The 20,658-nt window shown below is 50.4% G+C and overlaps 1 protein-coding gene across 4 annotated transcripts in view; it reads left to right on the forward strand.

The window, feature by feature from the left end:
- LOC100083973 (carboxyl-terminal PDZ ligand of neuronal nitric oxide synthase protein-like) overlaps positions 1-20,658 on the forward strand; it is a 37,515-nt gene that overhangs the window by 4,768 nt on the left and 12,089 nt on the right. For 2 of the 4 annotated variants that reach the window (XM_029063932.2, XM_029063933.2), the window contains exon 2: positions 4,395-4,466. In XM_029063932.2, coding sequence (XP_028919765.1) covers positions 4,395-4,466 — 72 coding nt within the window. Of the gene's footprint in view, positions 1-4,394; positions 4,467-7,108; positions 7,209-14,182; positions 14,244-20,658 lie in introns of those variants that run through there. The other 2 variants (XM_039911796.1, XM_039911797.1) reach the window with 2 other exon arrangements.

The raw sequence follows: 20,658 nt of genomic DNA on the forward strand, positions 1-20,658 counted from the left end.
TGCCTGTTTGAACCCTTGTGGGCCCAGAATCTGCTTGCAGCCCACCGGTCCTCTTCCTCCTGCCCTCTCTTGAGTCCTGCGGCCGCCGGCTTCGGCGGAGAGTCATGCTGGGGCACCTGCTCCTGCCACCCCGCTCCTGTGAACTGTACGGGGATGGGGGAGCGGGCAGCTGCCAGATTGTCACCCCGGGATATGGCAGCTATGCCCCGGGCTAGGGGAACAGTTGCTATACTCTTCTGCTATACAGGCAAAAGAGAGGAGGTGACTCTCTGGAAGCCAGTTAGGAAACAGAAAGTGACCATTGCCCATCAGCCTCTGGAATTCAGGGGCAGTGGGTGGCTGTCGTCGTGATCTGAACTGTTTTTGTTTTTTCAGGGGGGTATCTGTGAAGGGCCCTTCTGCTGTCTGGTCCCTCACCACAGCCATGGGACTGAGCACACCCAGGGTGGCTCCAGGAAAACAGAGCCGGCATAAATCCTGGAAGTGGGATTTAGCTGGGCCGGCAAGCCTTCCTTGGTTTGGCATGCAAGGTTCCCTAGAGGGATGGAGGAGTGCTGCTCTCAGGAACCCCCAAAATAGCCAGGGCCCAGAACTTGCAAGCCATTCCCAAAGCCCTGCCCTAGCTGTTGAAATTGGGCCAATAACTCAATACCCAGGCTGTGAATTGCCCCCGATGTGCAGGCACTCTGGTTGTGACCCCCCATCTGTAGCTCTGGGGGAGCCCTTCCCTGATTAATCTCTCATCTCCCCACCCTACATTTCACCCCGACTCCCCATCTCCAACTGCCACTTCAGCCCTTCTGTTACCTAAACACTTGTGTGCTTGCCCTTTTCCCCTCCTCAAGCACTTATGTACATACTTTTTATACTGTTGGTTTCTCCTATATGAAATATAGAGATTGGTGTCTGTCTCTTTCCACACCCCAGCCCCTAGATCATAAGCTCCTTGAGGACAAGGGATCATGTCTAGTAACTCTGCTGTACTCTCCCAGACACTTAGCACAGTGCTCTGCAGAGGGTGAGCACTCATTTACTAGTTGTTGCCTCATCTCCCTCCTATCATTCCTCTCCAAATTTCTTGAGAGAGTTGTTTACACCTGCCATGTCCACTTGCTCTCCATGATTCCCTCCATTCTGGTTTCCATCCCCTTCACTCCATGGAAACTGCTCTCTCTGTCACTGATGACCTTCTCGCCAAAGCTGATGGCCTCCATCATAATCCTCCTTAGACCTCTCAGCTGCCTTTGACTTTGTGGACCACCCCCTTCTCCTTGAAACATTATCCAATCTTGACTTCATTGACACTGGTTCTCCTCCTATCACTTCGATTGCTTTTACTTGATCTCTTTTGCAGGCTCCCCCTCTGCCTCTCTCACCCTCTGACAGCGGGGCTCCCTCAAAGCTCAGTTCTGGGTTCCCTTCAATTCTCCCACTTCGTTGGAAAACTAATTCTCTCCCATGGCTTCAACTGCTGTCTATATGCAGATTACTCCCAAATCTACATCTCCAGCCCTGAACTCTCTCCTTCTCTTCCATCTCATATTTCCTCCTGCCTTCAGAACACCTCCACCTGGATTTCCTGCTGACATCTCCAGAAACTAACTCTACATCTTCCCATGCAAACCCTGTCCTCCCACTCTCTTTCCCTTCAATGTAGACAGTACCACTGTCCTCCCTATCTCACAAGCCCATAACCTTGGCATTGTCCTCTCCTCATTTCTCTCATCAGTCACTCATTTGAGCACTAACTCTGGGCAGAACACCGAACTGAGTGCTTGGGAAAGTGCAATAAAACTGAGTTAATAGGCATGATCCCTGCCCACAGTGAGCTTCCACCCACATATTTGTCACCAAATCCTGTAGGTTCTACCTTCACAATGCTAAAATCCACCCTTTCCTCTTCATCCCTGATACTCCACTGATCTAGGCACTTAGCCTATCTCACCTTGACTACTACATATACCTCATTGCTGACCTCTCTGTCTCATGCCTCTTTCCGCTCCAGTCCAAACATCACTCTGCTGTATGGATCATTTTCCTAAAAAAAAGTTCAGTTCACATCTCCCCACTCCTCAAGTGGTTGTCTATCCATTTCCCCATCGGACAGAAACTCCTCACCATTGACTTTTAAAGCACTCAATCAGCTTGTCCCATCCTACCTCACCTCATTGATATTCTAATACAACCCAGTCCATACAATTCATTCCTCTAGCACCGGCTTGCTCACCATACCCCTATCTCACCACCAACCCCTTTCCCAAGTTCTCCCTCTACAGAGTGGAACTCTCTCCCCATCCATATATGCTGGACCACCATTTGCCCCATCTTCAAAGCTTTATTAAGTTCACATCTCTTCCAAGAGGCCATCCCCGATTAAGCCGTCTTTTCCCCGGCTCCCTCTCCCTTTTGCATCATCTTTGCACTTGGATCTGTGACCTTTGGCCATTTGCTGTTCACCCCACCCTCAGCCCCATAGCACTTATGTACATATCAATAAATGGTATGTAATAAATGACCTATATTAATGACTGTCTTCCCCTACACTGCAAGCTCACTGTGGCAGGAAACGCGCCTACCTAGTCTGTTGTATTGTACTCTCCCAAGCACTTAATATAGTGTTCTGCATACCATAAGCACTCAATAAATACAACCGATGATGACGATTAACCCCCAACAGTCACTGAGCTTTCCAGTCTATAGAAAACTGACCAATTTGGGTAGGGTCTCGACCTGGTCCCCGGGCCCATAATGAGATTCTGGGTTACCTCCTGGTAAAGATGGGGAATGCTCCTGAGGCTGTCCCAGCCCAGGGGGAGATTATTATGACCGTGATGAGAGCTGCATACTTAGCAGGTGCTTCTGGCTCAGCCTCCTACCCTTTGCTTGCCAGCTGCCACCTTCCTGATTCCAGCATCGTGGGTGTGTCACTGCTCACACTGTGGGTGCAGAAAAGAGACGAAGAGGCAGAGGCCCAGACTTTGGCAGCCCAGAACCTCCCTCTCTCCGCTCTCCCCACTACCCACTTTACATTTCCCTCCTCGCTCTACCTTTTTGTCCACTCACACTCACATCTGAGCTGTAGCATGGCAGTTTTACATCTCATAACTGTAAAATGGAGATTAAGACTGGGAACCTTTTGTGGGACAGGGATTAACTTGTATCTACCACAGCACTTGGAACAAATAAACCATACCATAATAAATACCGTAATAAATAAAGGAGAGGCCTCTGAGGGAGAAAAATGCATATTGAATAGGGAAAGGATTTTTTTTTTACATGGTATTTAAGTGCTTACTATGTGCCAGGCACTGTATTAAGTACTGGGGTAGATACAAGCTGATCAGGTTGGACGCAGTCCAATTTCCTCATGGGGCTCTCATTATTAATCCCCATTTTACAGATGTTATAACTGAGTCACAGAGAAGTGAAGTGAGTTTCCCAAGGTCACACAGCAACGAGCGGTGGAGCCAGGATTAGAACCCAGGTTCTTCTGACTCCCAGGCCCGTGCTCTATCCACTAGGCTACCTTGGACAGGAGGGCAGCCCCTCTCTCTGTTGCCTCTTTGGAGAGGGAGTTACAGACCCCTGCAGCCAGAACAGGGCCGAAAGGGACTTCAGCCCCTTCCCCTTAAGCGGGACTGGATGCAGCTTCTTCTTGGAGGAATCAAGGCATTGAGGGACAATGGCAAAACCTTTGAGTTCTCTTTCAAAGGCTCTGTTTGTTCCTATCCAGATTAACTGGGGAACTGAGAACCCTGCTCAGGGCCAGGAGAAATATCTGAGGAATTCCTGCTTAGCACTGAGCTTGACCCACAGTAAGCGCTTAATAAATACCATAAAAAAAAAAGCAATAATACTGAGCAAAGCTAGAGTGTATATGTTGGACCTCAATACCCTGAACGGGAGTATGTAAATATAGCCATAATGGTGAGCAACTCCTTTGCAGTCTGACCCACTGCAAAGTATGTGCAGTCTCAGCTACTGAATCAGGGCCGGATTTGACTAGTAGAGCCAGAGTTGAGAATTCAGGAAGCTCATTCCCACCTCTCAGCTCTGGCACAATTGGCTGTGCAACTTTGGGCAGGGCACTTGACCTCTCTGAATCTGAGGGGCCGCAGGGGTTCTGCCCTCCAGCGGTAGTGGGCTGGGACAGGATAATTAGAGCTTCAGCATGCTTTGAGATACCGTGATAAGAGGCTCCCTCAAGTGTGAGAAGTGCCCTTATCCCTGTTCCCATCCTGTGCTTCTCTGGATATACCCTGGAGAGGGTACCCTTGGAGTGGATTATCATTTTTTTTAGGGAACTGATTAGAAGGCTGAAGGACCGTAGCAATGGGTGGGACCTTGTGTGGTTATTCAGCGGTAGGCAGCTGAATTCCTCTCCTCTTTTTCAGTACATCGGTAGTCTGGATGTGCCGAGGCCCAACAGTCGAGTGGAGATTGTGGCAGCGATGAGGAGGATTCGGGTGAGTGTGCGTGGGACCGGGCCCCCGAGACCTCTGGGAAAGAAGCTGGGTAGGGTCTCTCTTGCACAGACAGGGGTTGGTCCAGAGCCATCCACCAAGTCACACGTTTGCACACGGCCCTCCTTCAGTGGACTTGTCACCCACAAAAGTCTCTCCAGGGTCCCGGGGAAAGGAGGGGACTCCCCTGAACGGACCTCTAGATTGTAAGCTCGATGAAAGCAGGGATCGTGCTTCCCACCTCAATCATCCTCTCCCATGTGCTTAGTATAGTGCTTTCTGCCCACATTAAGCGCTCAGTAAATACCCTCAGTTGATTGCCCATAAATCCACCCAGTATTGGCACTCAAGTCCAGCCAGTGCCCCTGGCACAGCCAATCCCTCACTACCATTGTCATCATCCCCATCACCCTCACCAGTATAGAAAGAGTGCTCACTGTGTCCCGTAGACTGCAAAAGAAGTATACAGATCCATGCCTGTCCTCAAGGAACTTGCAGTCTGATGGGGTAGATTAACAGGCCAAATTTGATTACAGTAAAAGAGCGAAAGTAGTTGTAGTTGGCAAAAGTGATCAGCCAGTTCCAAATAGATTAATTTCTAAGTGGAGTGGCACGACTGGGAAGGTAGGAGGGATTAATCAGGGGATGCCTCCTGGGGGAGATAATGATTAAGAAGGATATGAAGGGAGGGGAGGGACGTGACTTGGCTAAGCTGCGTGGGAAGGCTGTTTCAGAAAAGGCATGAGCAGTGCATTGGAGACTGAAAGCCAGGAGTGAGGAAGGGTTGGGAGATTTACTTGGAATGACTCACAAGTTTCCCCCCAGATCTCCTCCCTGAGGGAGACTCCGTGGTCCTGCCATTGTAATGGCCTTGGTGGTCACTAATGGCCTTGGTGGTCATGTGCAACCTCTTGTGCAGGGTAACCACGTGACTCAATTGCAATAAAAAGTGGATGTGATAATCTGTGTGTGCGTGCAGAGGCAGAAAGATATACTCTTTATGTAGGCAGTCCTCTAGACTGTAAGCTCACTGTGGGCAGGGAAAGTGCCAACTCTGTAATACTGCCCTCTCCCAAGCACTTAATACAGTGCTCTGCACACAGTAAGGACTCAGTAAATACGATTAATTGATAGCTGACATTACTGATGGTGAAGTGTGTGTAAGTATGTATCTATCCCAGATGAAGTCAATGCTTAGCTGACAAATTCTTCCCCTTCTTTCGGGGAAGCTTGCAGGAAAGTAGATATTAATGCTGGAAGGAGATGGGTGGAGAATCCGTCTCTCGCAACATTCTAAAACCTTGTAGGGAAAGGCCCCCCTCTTTCTCAGCCTGAAAAAGCCCCTGTGTTTTGTGATCGTGTCTGGTTTCTCGGGTCGATTTGAAACCTTCCAGGGGATTATCCAAGGTTTCTCTTTCAGCATTTCCAAATCTGGGCTGTCTAGGACGACGCGGCCAACAAGCAGCTGGAGAGTTTTCAACATTCAGCTCCAGCCAAGGGCAGAAATGAGATTTTTTTTCCCCACCCACCCTTCCCCCAGGCCACAAATTCTTGTTAGCCTCGCTCCTCCTCATAAAGGACGTGGTGCAGGCCGGTCTAGCTGCCAGGTCGGTTGCCTGGTCATTTATTTGAAGGGGAGAAGCACACGGGGGGTGGGTGGGCAGGGAAGGAGAGAGGGCAGCAGACTGGGTTTGGCGGCACAAGGCAAGGTATCTTAGGCTGTTAAGGAGGCTGGCTGGCTGAATCTGAAACAACCCTCTAGCAAAATGGCTGTATTTAAGGTTCTGGGGTGGCTTGGTTGGAATGTGTCTGTTACATTGTTATTTTCTCTCAAGAGCTTGATACAGTGCTCTGCACACAGTCAGTGCTCAATAAATATGAATGATTGAGAAAGACATGAAGTTCAGGGACCCAGGGCCTGGGACCACCAGAGATGGTGCCTGTCTCGGGGATGGGAAGCTCCAATAGATTCATGCAGTGGTATTTATCGAGCACTACTACGTGCCGAGCACTCTACTAAGCACTTGGGAGATTACGATACAACACAGTCGACAGGCATGTTCCCTGCCCACAGTGAGCTTATGGCCTAGAAGGGGAGATAGACATTAATGTAAGTAAATTATAATATATAATTTAAATATGTTTAGACAGTAGAAGGGGAGAGGACTACCCCTTCCTCCCAGGGACTGCTCTGGGGGAGAATGCAGAGCAAGCACAAAGCTGGGGAATCTCTTTTGTGGATCAGTCACTGGCATTTCATGTGCAAACCTGGATGCCTCAAGACACTAGTCATTGGGTGCAGGCAGCTGGGGCAAATACTAATGGTATTTGTTAATTGCTTACCAAGTGCCAGTCACTGTACTAAGTGCTGGGGTGGAAACAAGCAAAATTGAGTTGGACACAGTCCCTGCCCCATGTGGGGCTCACAATCTCAATCCCCATTTTACAGATGAGGTAACCGAGGCACAGAGAAAATGAAAGTAACTTGCCCAAGGTCACACAGCAGATAAGTGGCGGAGCTGGAATTAGAACCCTTGACCTTCTAACTCCCAGACCCATGCTTTACCCACTCTGCCTCCCAGTAGGAGGAGGGCATCATGTGTGAGCAGAGACAACAGAGACCGAGAGGGCAACTCGAAATCCACTTGGAGGGTGGATTCCTGGTACAGACAGCTAATCGGCATGCTTCAGGCCAAAGTGGATTGTTCGATGGGTGTGGCAGAGGGTGGCACGTGAGTCGAACTGGTAGGTTTTTGAAGCTAAATTGCTGGGCGAAACAGAAGCATATTTCTCTCCTGTTCCTACTGTGCCCTCTGCTATATTCTGTTGTATTGTACTCTCCCAAGCGTTTAGTACAGTGCTCTGCACGCAATAAATACGATTGACTGACCGATTGACTCTCCTGGTATGCCCCTCTCTGGGGAGAAAGACTTGTTGAGCACTGAGAGCGGGGCTGGGTTTGGAGAGTGGCGGATCTGGGTGTGGTGGGTGGAGGAAGCTGGCTCAGGGGAGAATGGGGAAAGCAAAAAATTCCAAGAATGGAAATTCTCCCCAAATACTTTGGAATCAATCAATCATTGGTATTTACTGAGCGCTTGCTGTGTGCAGAGCACTGCATTAAGCATGGGAAGTAGAGTGAGTAGTCAGCTGTGTGTGGCTGGGTGTGGTAAAGCTCAGGACTTCCCACCTGGATTGACCGATTGACTGGATTACAGGAGCCTCATTTTGCAGCAGGACAGTTAATGCCTCACTGAAAACAAAGATACTTCTTTTGTTTTTTAAACCGAGGCCCAGGCTTACAACTCCTCAGTGGCTCTCGCCCTGTTTGCCCATGCTGCTGTGGGTCCTTTGGAGCTAAGAGGGAAGGTAGGCCAATTCAATCAGTCTATCAATCAGTGGCATTTATTGAGTGTTTACTGTGTGCAGAGCACTGTACTGAGCACTTGGGAGAGTACAATACAATATGACTTGGTAGGCCCGGTCCCTGCCCACAAGGAGCCCGTTTGAGTCCCTCATGGGGGTAATCGGGCAGCCCACCACCCTCGTGGGAGTGTGTAGAGGGGGCTTCTGAAAGCCACAGACGAGGCCTTTGCCTCTCCGGATTCCGTCACTTGGTGCTCCGGGGATCCTGTCACTTGGTGTGCTGGGGACTTACCCAGCTGGAGTGCAGACTGAGCACGGTTTATGACAGTCTTAGCTACCCAGGACAGCAGGCGCTGTGGCCCCCTAGAGTGTTCCTGCCTGTTTATTCAGGCAAGACAGGCTTAGTTCGGGGGGGGCGGGGGGAGCATGGGGGAGCTTCTGGGTTTGGAGCTCATTCAGCATGGATAAACTTGCCTTTTCAAGTTTGCAAACCCCCTCTGGATAATCAGCCGTTCCCCGTTGCTGCCATGACATTCACCGTCTCGGGTTTGGGCCCCATCTTCTCCCTCCCCCTCCCCACAAGTGGACGAACAGCAGGGAAGCGGGCTTAGTTTGGTTCCAGTCCAGACGGCGAAGCAGCTCTCGGCAGGCCCCGATGGATGCAGGCCCCGGTTGGCTTTCCGAGAGGAGTTCGTTCTGCGGCCGAACACCTCAGATCAGCAGCGAGGAGAGGGGATAGGAGGAATATGTGTTCTGTGCTTGCCAGCATTTTTGGGAGCTCTGTGTGTGCAGGGGGGAGGGGGTGTTCGACACCCCTCTGGCCACATCATGATGTGCTCTTTAGGATTGGTTAGATCAACTCTGTCGTATTGTCTTCTCCCAATCACTAAGTTCACTGCTCTGTCAACAGTAAATACTCAATAAATCACACTGATTGATATGGACCACATGGTCTGCCCTTGCCAGGCTGGATCCCAGGGTACCTGTACGCGGGGCCGCTTTGATTCGGCCTGAGGCTCTGCTGGAGTGACTCGAGCCCTGGAGGAGCCACAGACCAATTCCAGCGTCCCAAAGGAGAAGATGAATTCATTCAATTCATTTAATCGTATTTATTGAACGCTTACTGTGTGCAGAGCACTGTACTAAGCACTTGGGAAAGTACAATATAACAATGAACAGTGACATTCTCTGCCCACAATGAAGGCATCCCTTGGCATCCCTTGGAGATGAACTGGATTTCCTCTGGATGGCCCCCTGCTAGATTAACTGCTAACCACACAGCCTAGCCTGGATCTGCCGGCCCAGAACTGCAAGAAATTTGACTGGGCCTGGAAGAAATCAGGCCACAGGCATGTAATATTCATAAGAAAAAATTCTGCCATTCTTCTTAAGCCCCCGATGTGGGCGGGGATGGAGGAGTTAGTAATGATATGGACTATGGTGGAATAAATTGGGACCTGATTTACGTCAAAATATTGAACTTAACCATCAGAGTTGGCACCACCGTCACCCTCTCCGTCTCTTAAGCTGTAACTCTAGCGGTAGTTTCGACTCCTCCGTCTCTTTCAGCCCCCATATTCAGTCAGTCTCCAAATCCTGCCTTCGTCTACAACCTTTCCAGAATCCACCCCTTCCTCTTCACCCAAACTGCTACCCTGCTGGCCCAGGTGGTTGTCATATCCCATCTCGACCGCTGCATAAGCCTCCTCGCTGACCTCTCTGCCTCTGGTCTCTCCCCTCTCCAGTCCATACTACATTCTGCTGCCTGAATCATTTTTGTAAAATATTGTGCTACACCCCCTTCTCCCCACCCCTCAAAACACCTCAATGGATGTCCATTACTCCCTGCATCAAGCAGAAACTACTAGATGCTGTTTTTAAGATACCCAATCAGCTCTCTCCCTCCTACTATTCTCCCACTTCTCCCCAGCTTGCACACTTCGCTTCTCTCAAGCCAACCTATGCAACTGTGTCTCGTTCTGGTCTCTTCCCCCTCTGACTTCTTACTTTCCCCTCCCCTCCCCCCAACTTGGAACTCTGTCCCCCTTCAGTTCTCCTTCAGGAGGCCTTCCATGTTTGATCTCTCACCTCCTTTAACCTAGGCACCCCCCCCACACACATTACAGGTACTATGCCGGCATGTCCGTGTCACTTAGAAGCAGCGTAGCTTAATGGAAAGAGCCGGAGCTTTGGAGTCAGAGGTCATGGGTTCTAATCCCAGATCTGCCACTTGTCTTCTGTGTGACCTTGGGCAAATCACTTAACCACTCTGTGCCTCAATTCCCTCATCTGTATACTGGGGATGAAGGGCTGTGAGCCCCATATGGGACAACCTGACTACCTCATATCTACCCCAGCGCAAAGAACGGGGCTTAGCCCTTAGTAAGCACTTAACGAATACCACCCTTATTATTATTACTTATGTACTTGGCCACTTACACCCCCTTTAGCACTTGCACATATATCTTTACACATATATCTTTACACTTGAGGTCTTCCTCCTATATGTAATTTATCTTTGTGTCTGTCTCCACTGCTTGCTGGCCCTTGAAGGTAGGGATCATGTCTGCTAATTCTATGGTATGCTCCCAAGTTCCCAGTAGAGCCCTCTGCACAAAGTAAGCACCCAAATACTATTGATTGATTGGGTGCTGCTCCCCTGCCCCTATCTCTGAGTGACTAACTGTCCAATAAACTGGACTTAGCGAACACATGTTTTGCTGCAACCAGCAGCATGGTTTGTTTCCAGCTATCTCGTCCAAGAGGTTTAAAGTTATTGCACTCTAGGCTGGGAAAAATAAGGTAACAGAAATCCAGTCACCAACGATACTTCTTTACTCTTCATTTCTGGACAGTAAAGCTGTTGCTGGTGACCTAGAATTAAGATGATACTGCTTGCACACCTGAATATATCTCACCAGATATTTCAGGACTGACAGTGAAATCCTATCCATTCAGGCAAGTGTGACTGAAAGGGCCAGTGGATGACCAGCACGTTCTTTTGCCTGTGTGCACGTAAAGAGAGTTCCTTGCTGAGCAGGGTCTGTCTGTTTTCCAACCTGCCTCCTGGTAGCCCGATCTCCTAAAAAGCCTTTGCTCAAGAAGAGCAGTCCTCTCATTTGCTGCCTGCCTGACTTGAGGGCCTGTTATAATGGTCTCCTTACACTCCACTGCTGTGGGCTTCACTCTGCCTTCAGATAGTTTATTCGGGCCTCCCTACTTGGTATGTGTATTTTTTTAACCTCATGCAGCAGCTGCTTGGGTTCCTTCTACCACTCTCCATTCTGCTCAGACAGCCCACCCAGCAAAGATATAGGCATTGCCTTAATCCTAGTTAACTGGCAGGATTCCAGGACCTCACTGTTTATCTTGTCTTGCCATTTGATGTTGAGTTTAGTTTGGAGGTGACGCTGACAAAACCACCCGGGAAGCCAGATGTGTCTTCTGGAGCAGGTCCAGGACTCGCAGCCATTAGAATGTTGGACATCTCAGCAGCTTGAGAGTCCCTCAACTTGGTCTGGAGCTAAGTGCCTCATTGATGGCACACTCTGTCAGCCTGCAGAGAGTCATGCTGCCATCTTGATTCTTTTCTCTACTTCTAGGACCATCCTTTCACCAATTTTATAGGTGCTGCCTAGATAGAATGCAGGGGCAATGTTAAAGTCTCTTTTGTCAATGAAAATATTTGGACGTAAGTAGGGTGAGCCTAGTGGAAAACTTTGGTTTTTGTTCAGACTTCTTTTCAGCCCCTAGTGCTGGACCAAATCTGCAAAGCAGATGATCCTATGTGCATTTTGTTGTTGTTTTTTGTGCCTTAAGAGCATAGTCATCTGCTTACAGCAGTTCCTCAATTGCTGTCTCAAAGATTTTGAGTAGGCTTGTGATCTCCCGAGCTGGAGGAGTTTCCCATTATCTTGGAAGTACATTCTGACCATGGCTTCCAGTTCTCTCGATGTATTCTCAAGCATGGCAGCAGAGATTTAGTGGAAAGAGCATGGACTTGGGAGTCAGAGGACGTGAGTTCTAATCCCAGCTCCTCCACTTGTCTGCTATGTGATCTTGGGCAAGTCACTTAACTTCTCTGTGCTTCAGTTACCTCATTGGTAAAATGGGGATCAAAACTTTGAGCCCCATGTGGGACAACCTGATTACTTTGTTTCTACCCCAGTGCTTAGAACAGTGCTTGGCACATAATAAGCACGTAACAAATACCATAATTTTTATTATTATATTCTAGTCGAAAAGTACTGGATCAACTCACAGCCTTTCTTCATTACACCAAATTAGTCATTCAGTCATATTTATTGAGCGCTTACCTTGGGCAGAACACTGTACTAATCATTTGGGAGAGTAAATAGTGTTAGTAGGCACGATCCCAAAAGTCAGGCAAGGCATCTTCAACTCTGACTCAGCCAATTAGCCCAGGCACAGCATGGCCTAGTGGAGAGAGCATGGGTCTGGGAGTCAGAGGACCTGGATTCTAATCCTACATCCACCACTTGTCTGCCGTGTGACCTTGGACAAGTGACAACTTCTCTGTGCCTCAGTTACCTCATCTGTAAAATGAGGATTAAGACTGTGAGCCCTAGGTTGGACAGGGACTGTGTTCAACCCAATAATCCTATATCTTTCCAGTGCTTAATACAGTGCCTGGCACATAATAAATGCTAAACAAATACCATAGGAGAAAACAAAACCCCACTATATAGCCGGGGAGAGAGTTAGTGAGCAATCTGGAATGGAATGTTAGGAAATTCTACCACCTGGACGGTATGCTCTCCAAGAATGTTCTGACCTGCACAGAAGTAGAAAATCAAGATGGCCAAAAAGGCCTCTGGGAGACTGTCAGAGTGTGACAACAACCGGAATCAAGCTTAAAATCAAACTCGAGATCTGCAAGGCTGCAGGGGGTGGCGAGCCTTCTTTATGACTGAGTTCTGAACCTACTAAAGAAAGCATATCCTACTTTCAAGCAATTGCGTCAGCTTCTACTAAAACTCTCCTCAGCATGAAATGATGGGATCATAAACAACCAAGTTTAGAGACTCCAACAGCTTCACTTTGTGTGTGGGGGCTTGTGCGTAAGTGGATGCCTAAGCAACTGCTATTTGGGGAGACTGAAAGCCAGGGGAACAGAGGAAATGTTTTAGAGATTCAGTGAAGTGCGGTGTCAGAAAACATGGCATGACAGCCAAATGTTGGGAGAGAACCACAGCAGGTGGACTGGCCTGGTTAGCTGGAAATGATTGAGTGAATTTGAGGCACAACTGAAAACAGGCAGAAGCTGCCATTCAACAATCCATCAGCACCCCAGAGGATGGTTGCTTTGTCAACCTGGTGAAGTTGGCCTCTGACCTGCCTTCTGGTCACACTCACTCCCCTGGGCAAAATTCACCATCTGAGGCATCAGCTGAATAGGAAAAATGGTGACATCTGAGTGTTAAGGGGTGAGGGTTGATGCTGCCCTGCTCAGAGGAGGAAGGTGGAAACTGGCCTATACTTTGGGAGCTGGAACTCCCCACTTTCCCAACTCATTCTCTCCTCTCCCTCTCTTGCCTGCCCCTCTGCCTCTCCTTCCTCCCATCCAATTCCCCCTGCCTGCTGGGAGTCTGATTTCCTTTTTTCCTCCTCCCCTCCTCCTGATGCCTCTCCCTTGTCTGAGCCTTTTGTAGCTCCACTATCCCTGATAATCACCCTCTACTCCCCTGGGACTAGGGTATGGTTCTGCCATCTGTCAGGCCCGCTCCGTGGGAGTATCAGGGTTTTTAATTTGTTTCTCTCCCCCTCTCCTTCCCCGCCCTCTGGCATCAAAAATCCATGTCCTGCTTGGGGGAAACAGCTATAGAAGTGGCAAGAAATGCCTGTCTCTCCCTCTAGACTGTAAGCCCTTTGTGGTCAGGAAATGTGTCTATCAACCCTGTTGTATTGTACTCTCCCAAGCACTTAGTAGAATACTCTGCACACCGTAAGTGTTCAGTAAATACCTTTGGTTGGTTGACGTTTGCCCTCCTGAGGACTTGATTGGGCAGAAGCAGGCAGAGAGGCAGGCAGAGGGCAGGAAGAAAGCAAAAAGAAATTCCGGGTGGGAGATTGTGTGCTTGGGAGTGCTCCCATTACTGCAGGCAACCGAACAGGCGGTTCCTCATGCATGGCCCTGCCCCTGTCTCGGTGGCAAACTCCCTCCCATCCTTCCTCTGATGAGGCCTTCTGGACCACTGGCCACCAAGGAGCCACAGCTCCCCTTCCAGTGCCTGCATGGGTACCTGATCCACCAGGGCTTCCTTTCCGTGGGGTGGGACAATTGGGGGCTCTGCAGGTTCTCCCCAAGTACCCTGGTGGTTTCTGCTTGCCCTCCAGGGTTGCTGAGCTGAAGGCAGCCGACCTTCTCCCCCGGCCTGGGGTGAAGAAACTGAGCAGGTGGGTCTGCCAGTGTGCAGGAGGGTGGCCCAGTGCCTGCAGAGCAGAGACCCAGACCTGATGTCTGGCTACTGCCTGCCCAGAGGAGGAAGAGCGAGATTCCCACTAGGATGGGAAGATTCATCCTGGGAGGCTAGATCTCCCTGGAGGGGACCCCCTGGCAGCACCCTGCCGGATGTGGGCTTAGCGACCAGCATACACAGCTTCCCTTCCTATTCCCATGACCAAGTGGGGAGTAGGGATACCTGTACGGTTTGGGCTCAGGAAAGTATGCTGGCACCACATTGTCTGAGCAAATGTAGCTACTGTCATGAAAGTGCCCAGGGTAAACTGAGGCCTGCCCACCTTCTCCCCTCCCCCTCCACTCTTCCTGGCTTCTGCTGACTCTGACCCTGCCCTGGCCTGCACCACTCTGCACTGGAGGGAAGCACAGCTGACAGGGCATAAGGGCTGCTTGGGGGGTTCCACGTAAGCAGACACCTGCAACTTGCCCTACAGAATCCCGAGGAGGCCGAAAGGCCCGAGTTTTTCTGTACTTCCATGGGACAAAGTATTTAACCTGTGAGCCCCTTGCGGGTTAGGGACTGTGTTTAACCTAATTAACTTGTATTTACCCCGGTGATTAAGACAGTGTTTGGCACATAGTTAAGCGCTTAACAAATACCATAATAAACAGCAAACAAACAAGCAGTCAGGACCTGGGCTTCAACAGTTGCCCAGAGGTTGAGAAACCAAATATGTATGTGTTTATCTGTGTGTCGTAAAAGCTCAAGCAAGGCATAGAGAAGTAGGCATTTTGGTATTTCAGTCCTTCAAACAGAGGGTGTGGGCCTTTGGTGGAGGGAGAGGCTTCCTCTTTCCCCATCCATTGCGGGGCTGGGGCTCTAAGGGTCCTTGTGGGGGCCTCGATGCATCCTTAGCCATGTGTCCCTGAGCGATTCTCCTGCTGACGTCACCAAGCGGGAGGTCGAAAAAGGGGTCGAGGCGGAAGAGCTGTAGAAGTTGGGATCTTTGAGAGGCCTCAGAAGGAGCCTGCTGGCGTCAGCAACTTGTTAACTTGCTAATCCACGCGAAAGCCTTGTTAGCCAATTGATTTTTGGCTCACCAAGCCTGCCTCTGAGTTTGGAGAAAGACTGATCCTTCCTGTCCCCAGGGCCAGCGTGCCTTCTGGCTACTGCTGCTGAACTTGGGAGCAGCTCTGAGAAGAGGCAGTTCTCCAAAGCTACTGCCTTCCCGGCTGCTTGGCGGGTTGGGAGGGAGAAAGGAGGGGTGGAGGACGGCGGGCAGACCAAGCTTGTAGCTGGGCCTGAGTGAATTGAAACCTGGCAGAATGGAGGCTATGGGAAAGTGTCCAGCCCAGGGCTAGAATGGCATGTTGCCTGGAGCTATGCTGTTCCCTGGACTGTGGTCACTACCCTCCCCTGCCCTGTTGCTTTTATTGTTCGTTTGTTTGTTTTTAAATTGTATTTGTTAAGTGCTTATTATGTGGGGCCACTGTATTTAAGCTCTGGGGAACATACGAGATGGGTTGGACACAGTCCCTGTCCCACAAGGGGCTCACGGTTTTAATCTCTATTTTGCAGATGAAGTAACTGAGGCACAGAGAAGTTGTCTGCTGAAGGGCCTTGGGCAAATCACTTCACTTCTCTGGGCCTCAGTTTCCTCATTTGTAAAATGAGGATTAAGACTGTGAGCCCCGTGTGGGCCAGGGACTGGGTTCAACATACCTCATTAGCTTGCATCTACCCCAGCGCTTGGAACAGTGCTTGACACATAGTAAGCGCTAACAAATACCATCATTATTATTAAATGTCATGCCCAAGGTGTCCCAGCAGACAAGTGGCAGATCCTCTGACTCCCAGGCCCAAGCTCTGTGCCCTAGGCCACACTGCATCTCACCTTCCCACCCGCAGAGACAGAGTGGGGGGCACCCCCGCCTGGGGTTGGGGGAAGGGAAGGACTATCTGGACCTCTTGTCCCCACTCTGGGGTGGAGGAAAAGGGCACAGGAAAGCTGTCGCTCTTTCAGCTGAATGGGGTCACATGGGGCCTGGCTGAGACCCACCGGCCTGCGGTAGCCCGCCCGTCTGCTGTGTCTGTTTAGAGACGCTGCTGTCACCACCGCTGCGGCTGGATCCCTCGAGGCGGGCGGGGTGGTGGGGCGGGGGTGGGAGGGAGGGGGAGAAGAAAGCCATCGTAAAGGCCTCAGAAATCAGTCGCTTTCCTCTCCGTGCCAGCGGCCAGATGCCTGAGCAATGAATTTCCTTGGGTCCTAGAAGGGCCTGCAGAGTAATTTGGAGTCTGATGTTCCATGGCTGGAGGCCAAAATCACTTATTCTGCCTTCTGAGTCCTCTGTGGTGCTGCAATGGGGGTGCTGAAAGGGGGTAAGAGGGAGGAGGTGGCTGCCAGCCGAGAAATGGACCCCAATCTTTCTCTCCCCACTTCTCTCCCCCACCTTCTCCCTCTCTTCCTTCTCTCTCTCTCACCCTCTCTTCTCCTCTCTCTCCCTGTCTCTTTGTCTATATCTCCCCCCTCCCACCCTCCAGCAGTCTGGTGGCCAGGACTGGGAACTGATATGCCTGGGTTTTAGTTTTGGCTCTGCTGCTGACTTGTGTGACCTTAAACAGGTCACTTATTCTCTCTTGGAGAGAGCAATATCATGACCCCTTGCAGGATTCTGACATGAGTTTTAATTAAAGTCTGTTTGGAGAGGACTACAGGACCCACTCACCAGGACTGTGGCTGAAGGGGGAAGTTGCGGGGTCGAGTGGGACTAGGGTATCAGACGCACCCTCCGGCCTCACGGAGCCAAAGCCCTGTGCCCTTGTGTTGACCTAGCTAATAATAATAATGTTGGTATTTGTTAAGCGCTTACTATGTGCCGAGCACTGTTCTAAGCGCTGGGGTAGACACAGGGGAATCAGGTTGTCCCACGTGGGGCTCACAGTCTTAATCCCCATTTTACAGATGAGGTAACTGAGGCACCGAGAAGTTAAGTGACTTGTCCAAAGTCACACAGCTGACAAGTGGTAGAGCCGGGGTTCGAACCCATGACCTCTGACTCCAAAGCCCGTGCTCTTTCCAGTGAGCCACGCTAGCTCTGATCCATCTCCCGTTGCCAGGCCAGGATCATCCTTACACTTTATCTGCTGCCTCTCTCCCCCATTAGAGGAGTCACAGGCTCCACGTGTGGCTGCTGTGGGTTAAATCCCCAGAGGGAGGTCTCCTCCCCGCCCCCCATCCCCCCGCTCCCCCCAGCCATAGCCCTCAGAGCAGAGATGAGGCAGGACCCGAACCCCCTGGGGACATGCATGGTGGCGCCCAGCAGCTGGCTGTTCCACCCGGCGGCGGCGTACTGGGCTGCGATGGCACTGCGGGAGCAGATGACATTGCCTCCCTGGCAGCCAGCTAGCCCCCGCCCCCCCCCCCAGCTCCCACCCCCAACCTCTCCTCTAATGAGGAGAATGACATTGGCAGGATTTCAGGGTTTTCTTTATTGGCCTAGTTAGTATCTTGAATAATGTTCCCATCTCTGTTGGAGTACTTTCCTCCTGTGGATTTTCTTTCTTCTCACCCCATCACTGTCCTCCCTCCCTCCTCCTCCCTTCCCCAGTTTTCTCCCTCTTTTCTCTCTTTGTCCTCGATTTCTGACTCTGGCAGCCCCACATCATCTGGCTTGTGGATCCTCAGCTCCATCTCTTCCTCCTTTTTCTCCTCTCCCTTCTTCTCTCCCTTCTCCTTCTCTCCAGCTCTTACTTCTTCCCCTTCTCTCTCCTCTCCAGACCCTCTCTCTCCTCCTCCTCTCCCTCCTCATTCTCTTCCTCCTCCTCCTCCTCATTCTTTCCTTCTCCCCCTCCTCCTCCCCCCTCCTCTTCCTCCAGATCCTTCTTCCCCTGCTCTTCATCCTCTTCCTCATTCTTCTCCTTCTCATTGTCTTTCTCCTCCCCATCATCTCCCCCCCCCCACCCACACCAGGGTGAAGTCCAGCCTCACTTCTTTTTTCATGGCCTCCTTCCTGTCCACAAGCCTAAAGCCTGGGCCTTTAGGAACTGAGATCCTGTCCCACAGTCCTGTCACCTCCTCCCCTCAGGAGGGTCCAGACCCAGGCCCAGGAGAGCTGAGCTGCTGCCTTGAAGCTGAACTCCACCTGCAGTCTCCTCCGAGTCCTCCTACTGAACCCAGAACCTCAAAGGGACCTCGATGTTTTCTTTGCTGAGCAAAGTGACTTTTGGCTGCTAGTTATCTTCTCCATCCAAACTGCCACCATGTTAATCCAAGCACTTTATCCTATCCTGCTTTGATTACTGTATCACCCTCCTTGCTGACGTTCCTCACTCCTGTCTCTCCCCACTCCAGTCTATTCTTCATGCTGCCCCCTAGATCATTTTTCCACAAAACCATTCAGCCCATGTTTCCTTACCCCTCAAGAACTTCCAGTGGTTGCCCATCCACCTCTGCATTAAACAGAAACTCCTTACCATTGGCTTAAGCACTCAATCACCTTGCCCCCTTCTCTCTTACCTCGCTGCTTTCCTACTACAACCCTGCCCACACATCACTCCCCTAATGCCAACCTACTCAGTGTACCTCAGTCTCATCTGTCTCACCTCTGACCTCTTGCTCACATCCTCCCTCTGTCCTGGAATGCCCTCCCTCTTCATATCCTACTGACAGTTACTCTCCCCATCTTCAAAGTCTTATTAAAGGCACATCTCCTCCAAGAGCTCTTCCCTGACTAAGCCCTCATTTCCTCTTCTTCCACTCCCTTCTGCATCATTCTTGCAATTGGATTTGCTCCCTTTATTCACCCCTTCCTCAGCCACACAGAACTTATTAACGTATTTGTAATTTATTTTTATTAATGGCTCTCTCCCCATTTGTGGGCAGGGAACATGTGTACCAACTCTGATATATTGTTATATTGTACTTTCCCAGGCACTTAGTACACTGGTATGCACACAGTAAGTGCTCAATAAATACAATTGATTGATTGATGGGTCCAGTAAGTAGATCAGACTGGGCAGTGTTGGAGACCCATGCAGTGAGAGCCTTTTTAGGGGCCTTCCACTTAATAGCCTTCAGGTTGTGCTGCTCTTGTAAGTGTGTTATAGGTGCCTGAGGGATCAAGGGATTTGCAGTCCCAGAAGCAGGGAGGTGGGAAGGAGGAAGGGAGGGAGGAGGTCCTGGGAGAATGAGGTGGAAGCCACCATAGGACTTCCTGGACAGACCATGCCCAGGCCAGAAAGAAACAGAGGATATCGGAAACACAGACCAGCTGAGAACTGGGGACGTACCACTACAAAGTCAGCCACTATGTCGTGGTCATCTGGCTCACTTCTGACTTCTACATGCATAGGGCTTTGTTTGGGGAGAGGCTGTCCGAGGAATCCAAGCCTCTGCTAGGAGCACAGGATGCCTCACTCAGGCATCCTCTGGTGACTGCCCCCCACCCCACCACAGGGTCTGGGGCTGGGGGCAGGCAAGCAAAAAGTAGCCATGGAGAGGGGGAATGTATGAGCTTGGGGAGGGGGCAGGGTGGGGTTCTGCTGGCTGCAATACGGGGATGCTCAGAGGCAGGATGCAGCCCCAGAGGTGATGTAAGGAGCCAATTGGGGGCCTGACATCCCTAGATAGGGGCCTGGTCTGGTTTGTGCTGTCCCCAGCTACCATTCAAGTATTAGTTGAAGGGGAGAAAAATCTTTTTATAAACTTTTTTGCTTCTTTGGAAGCAGGCTGGAAGACTAATAAACCTTTTTTTTAAAAAAAAATTGGCATTTGTTAAGCACTTATGTGCCTGGCAGGGGGCCAGATACAAGCAAATAAGGTTGGTCACTTTCCCTTTCCTATATGGGGCTCACAGTCTTAATCCCCATTTTACAGATGAGGTAACTGAGGCACCAAGAGGTGAAGTAACTTGTCCAAGGTCACACAGCAGACAAGTGGCGAAGCTGGGATTAGAACCCAGGTCCTTCTGACTCCCAGATCTGTGCTTTATCGACTAGGCCATGCTGCTTCTCAACTCTCCATCGCCTCATTATTTACCACAGGCCTCTGTGGAGACAAGCGAGAGTGTAAAGTGCTATAGCATCTTCTTGAAGATTCGAGCTTTGCTATCTCTACTGAGGATATATCCAAGAGAGATAGGTGATTGAGATGGGTCGTAAACCCCTGAGAGGGGTGACTGGAGTCCCCCTTCTCTGAGGGGATCAGAGAGCCCTCCTGGCTCACAGTCCAGCCAGGAGGCAGAGGCATGGACAAGATGACCTCTAAACCTCTTAGGGTGACATTAAGAAAGACCTTACGGTGAGAATGGGCTGGGGTTGGCCAAAGAGGAGCAATGCCCAGAGTCCTTGATGTTTTCTTGGATGGAAGCCTGTTGGACACTGAGCTTCCTAGCAAATCCCAAGATCTGTAC

Source organism: Ornithorhynchus anatinus, chromosome 4, assembly GCF_004115215.2.
Source record: "Ornithorhynchus anatinus isolate Pmale09 chromosome 4, mOrnAna1.pri.v4, whole genome shotgun sequence".
Taxonomy (NCBI): domain Eukaryota; kingdom Metazoa; phylum Chordata; class Mammalia; order Monotremata; family Ornithorhynchidae; genus Ornithorhynchus; species Ornithorhynchus anatinus.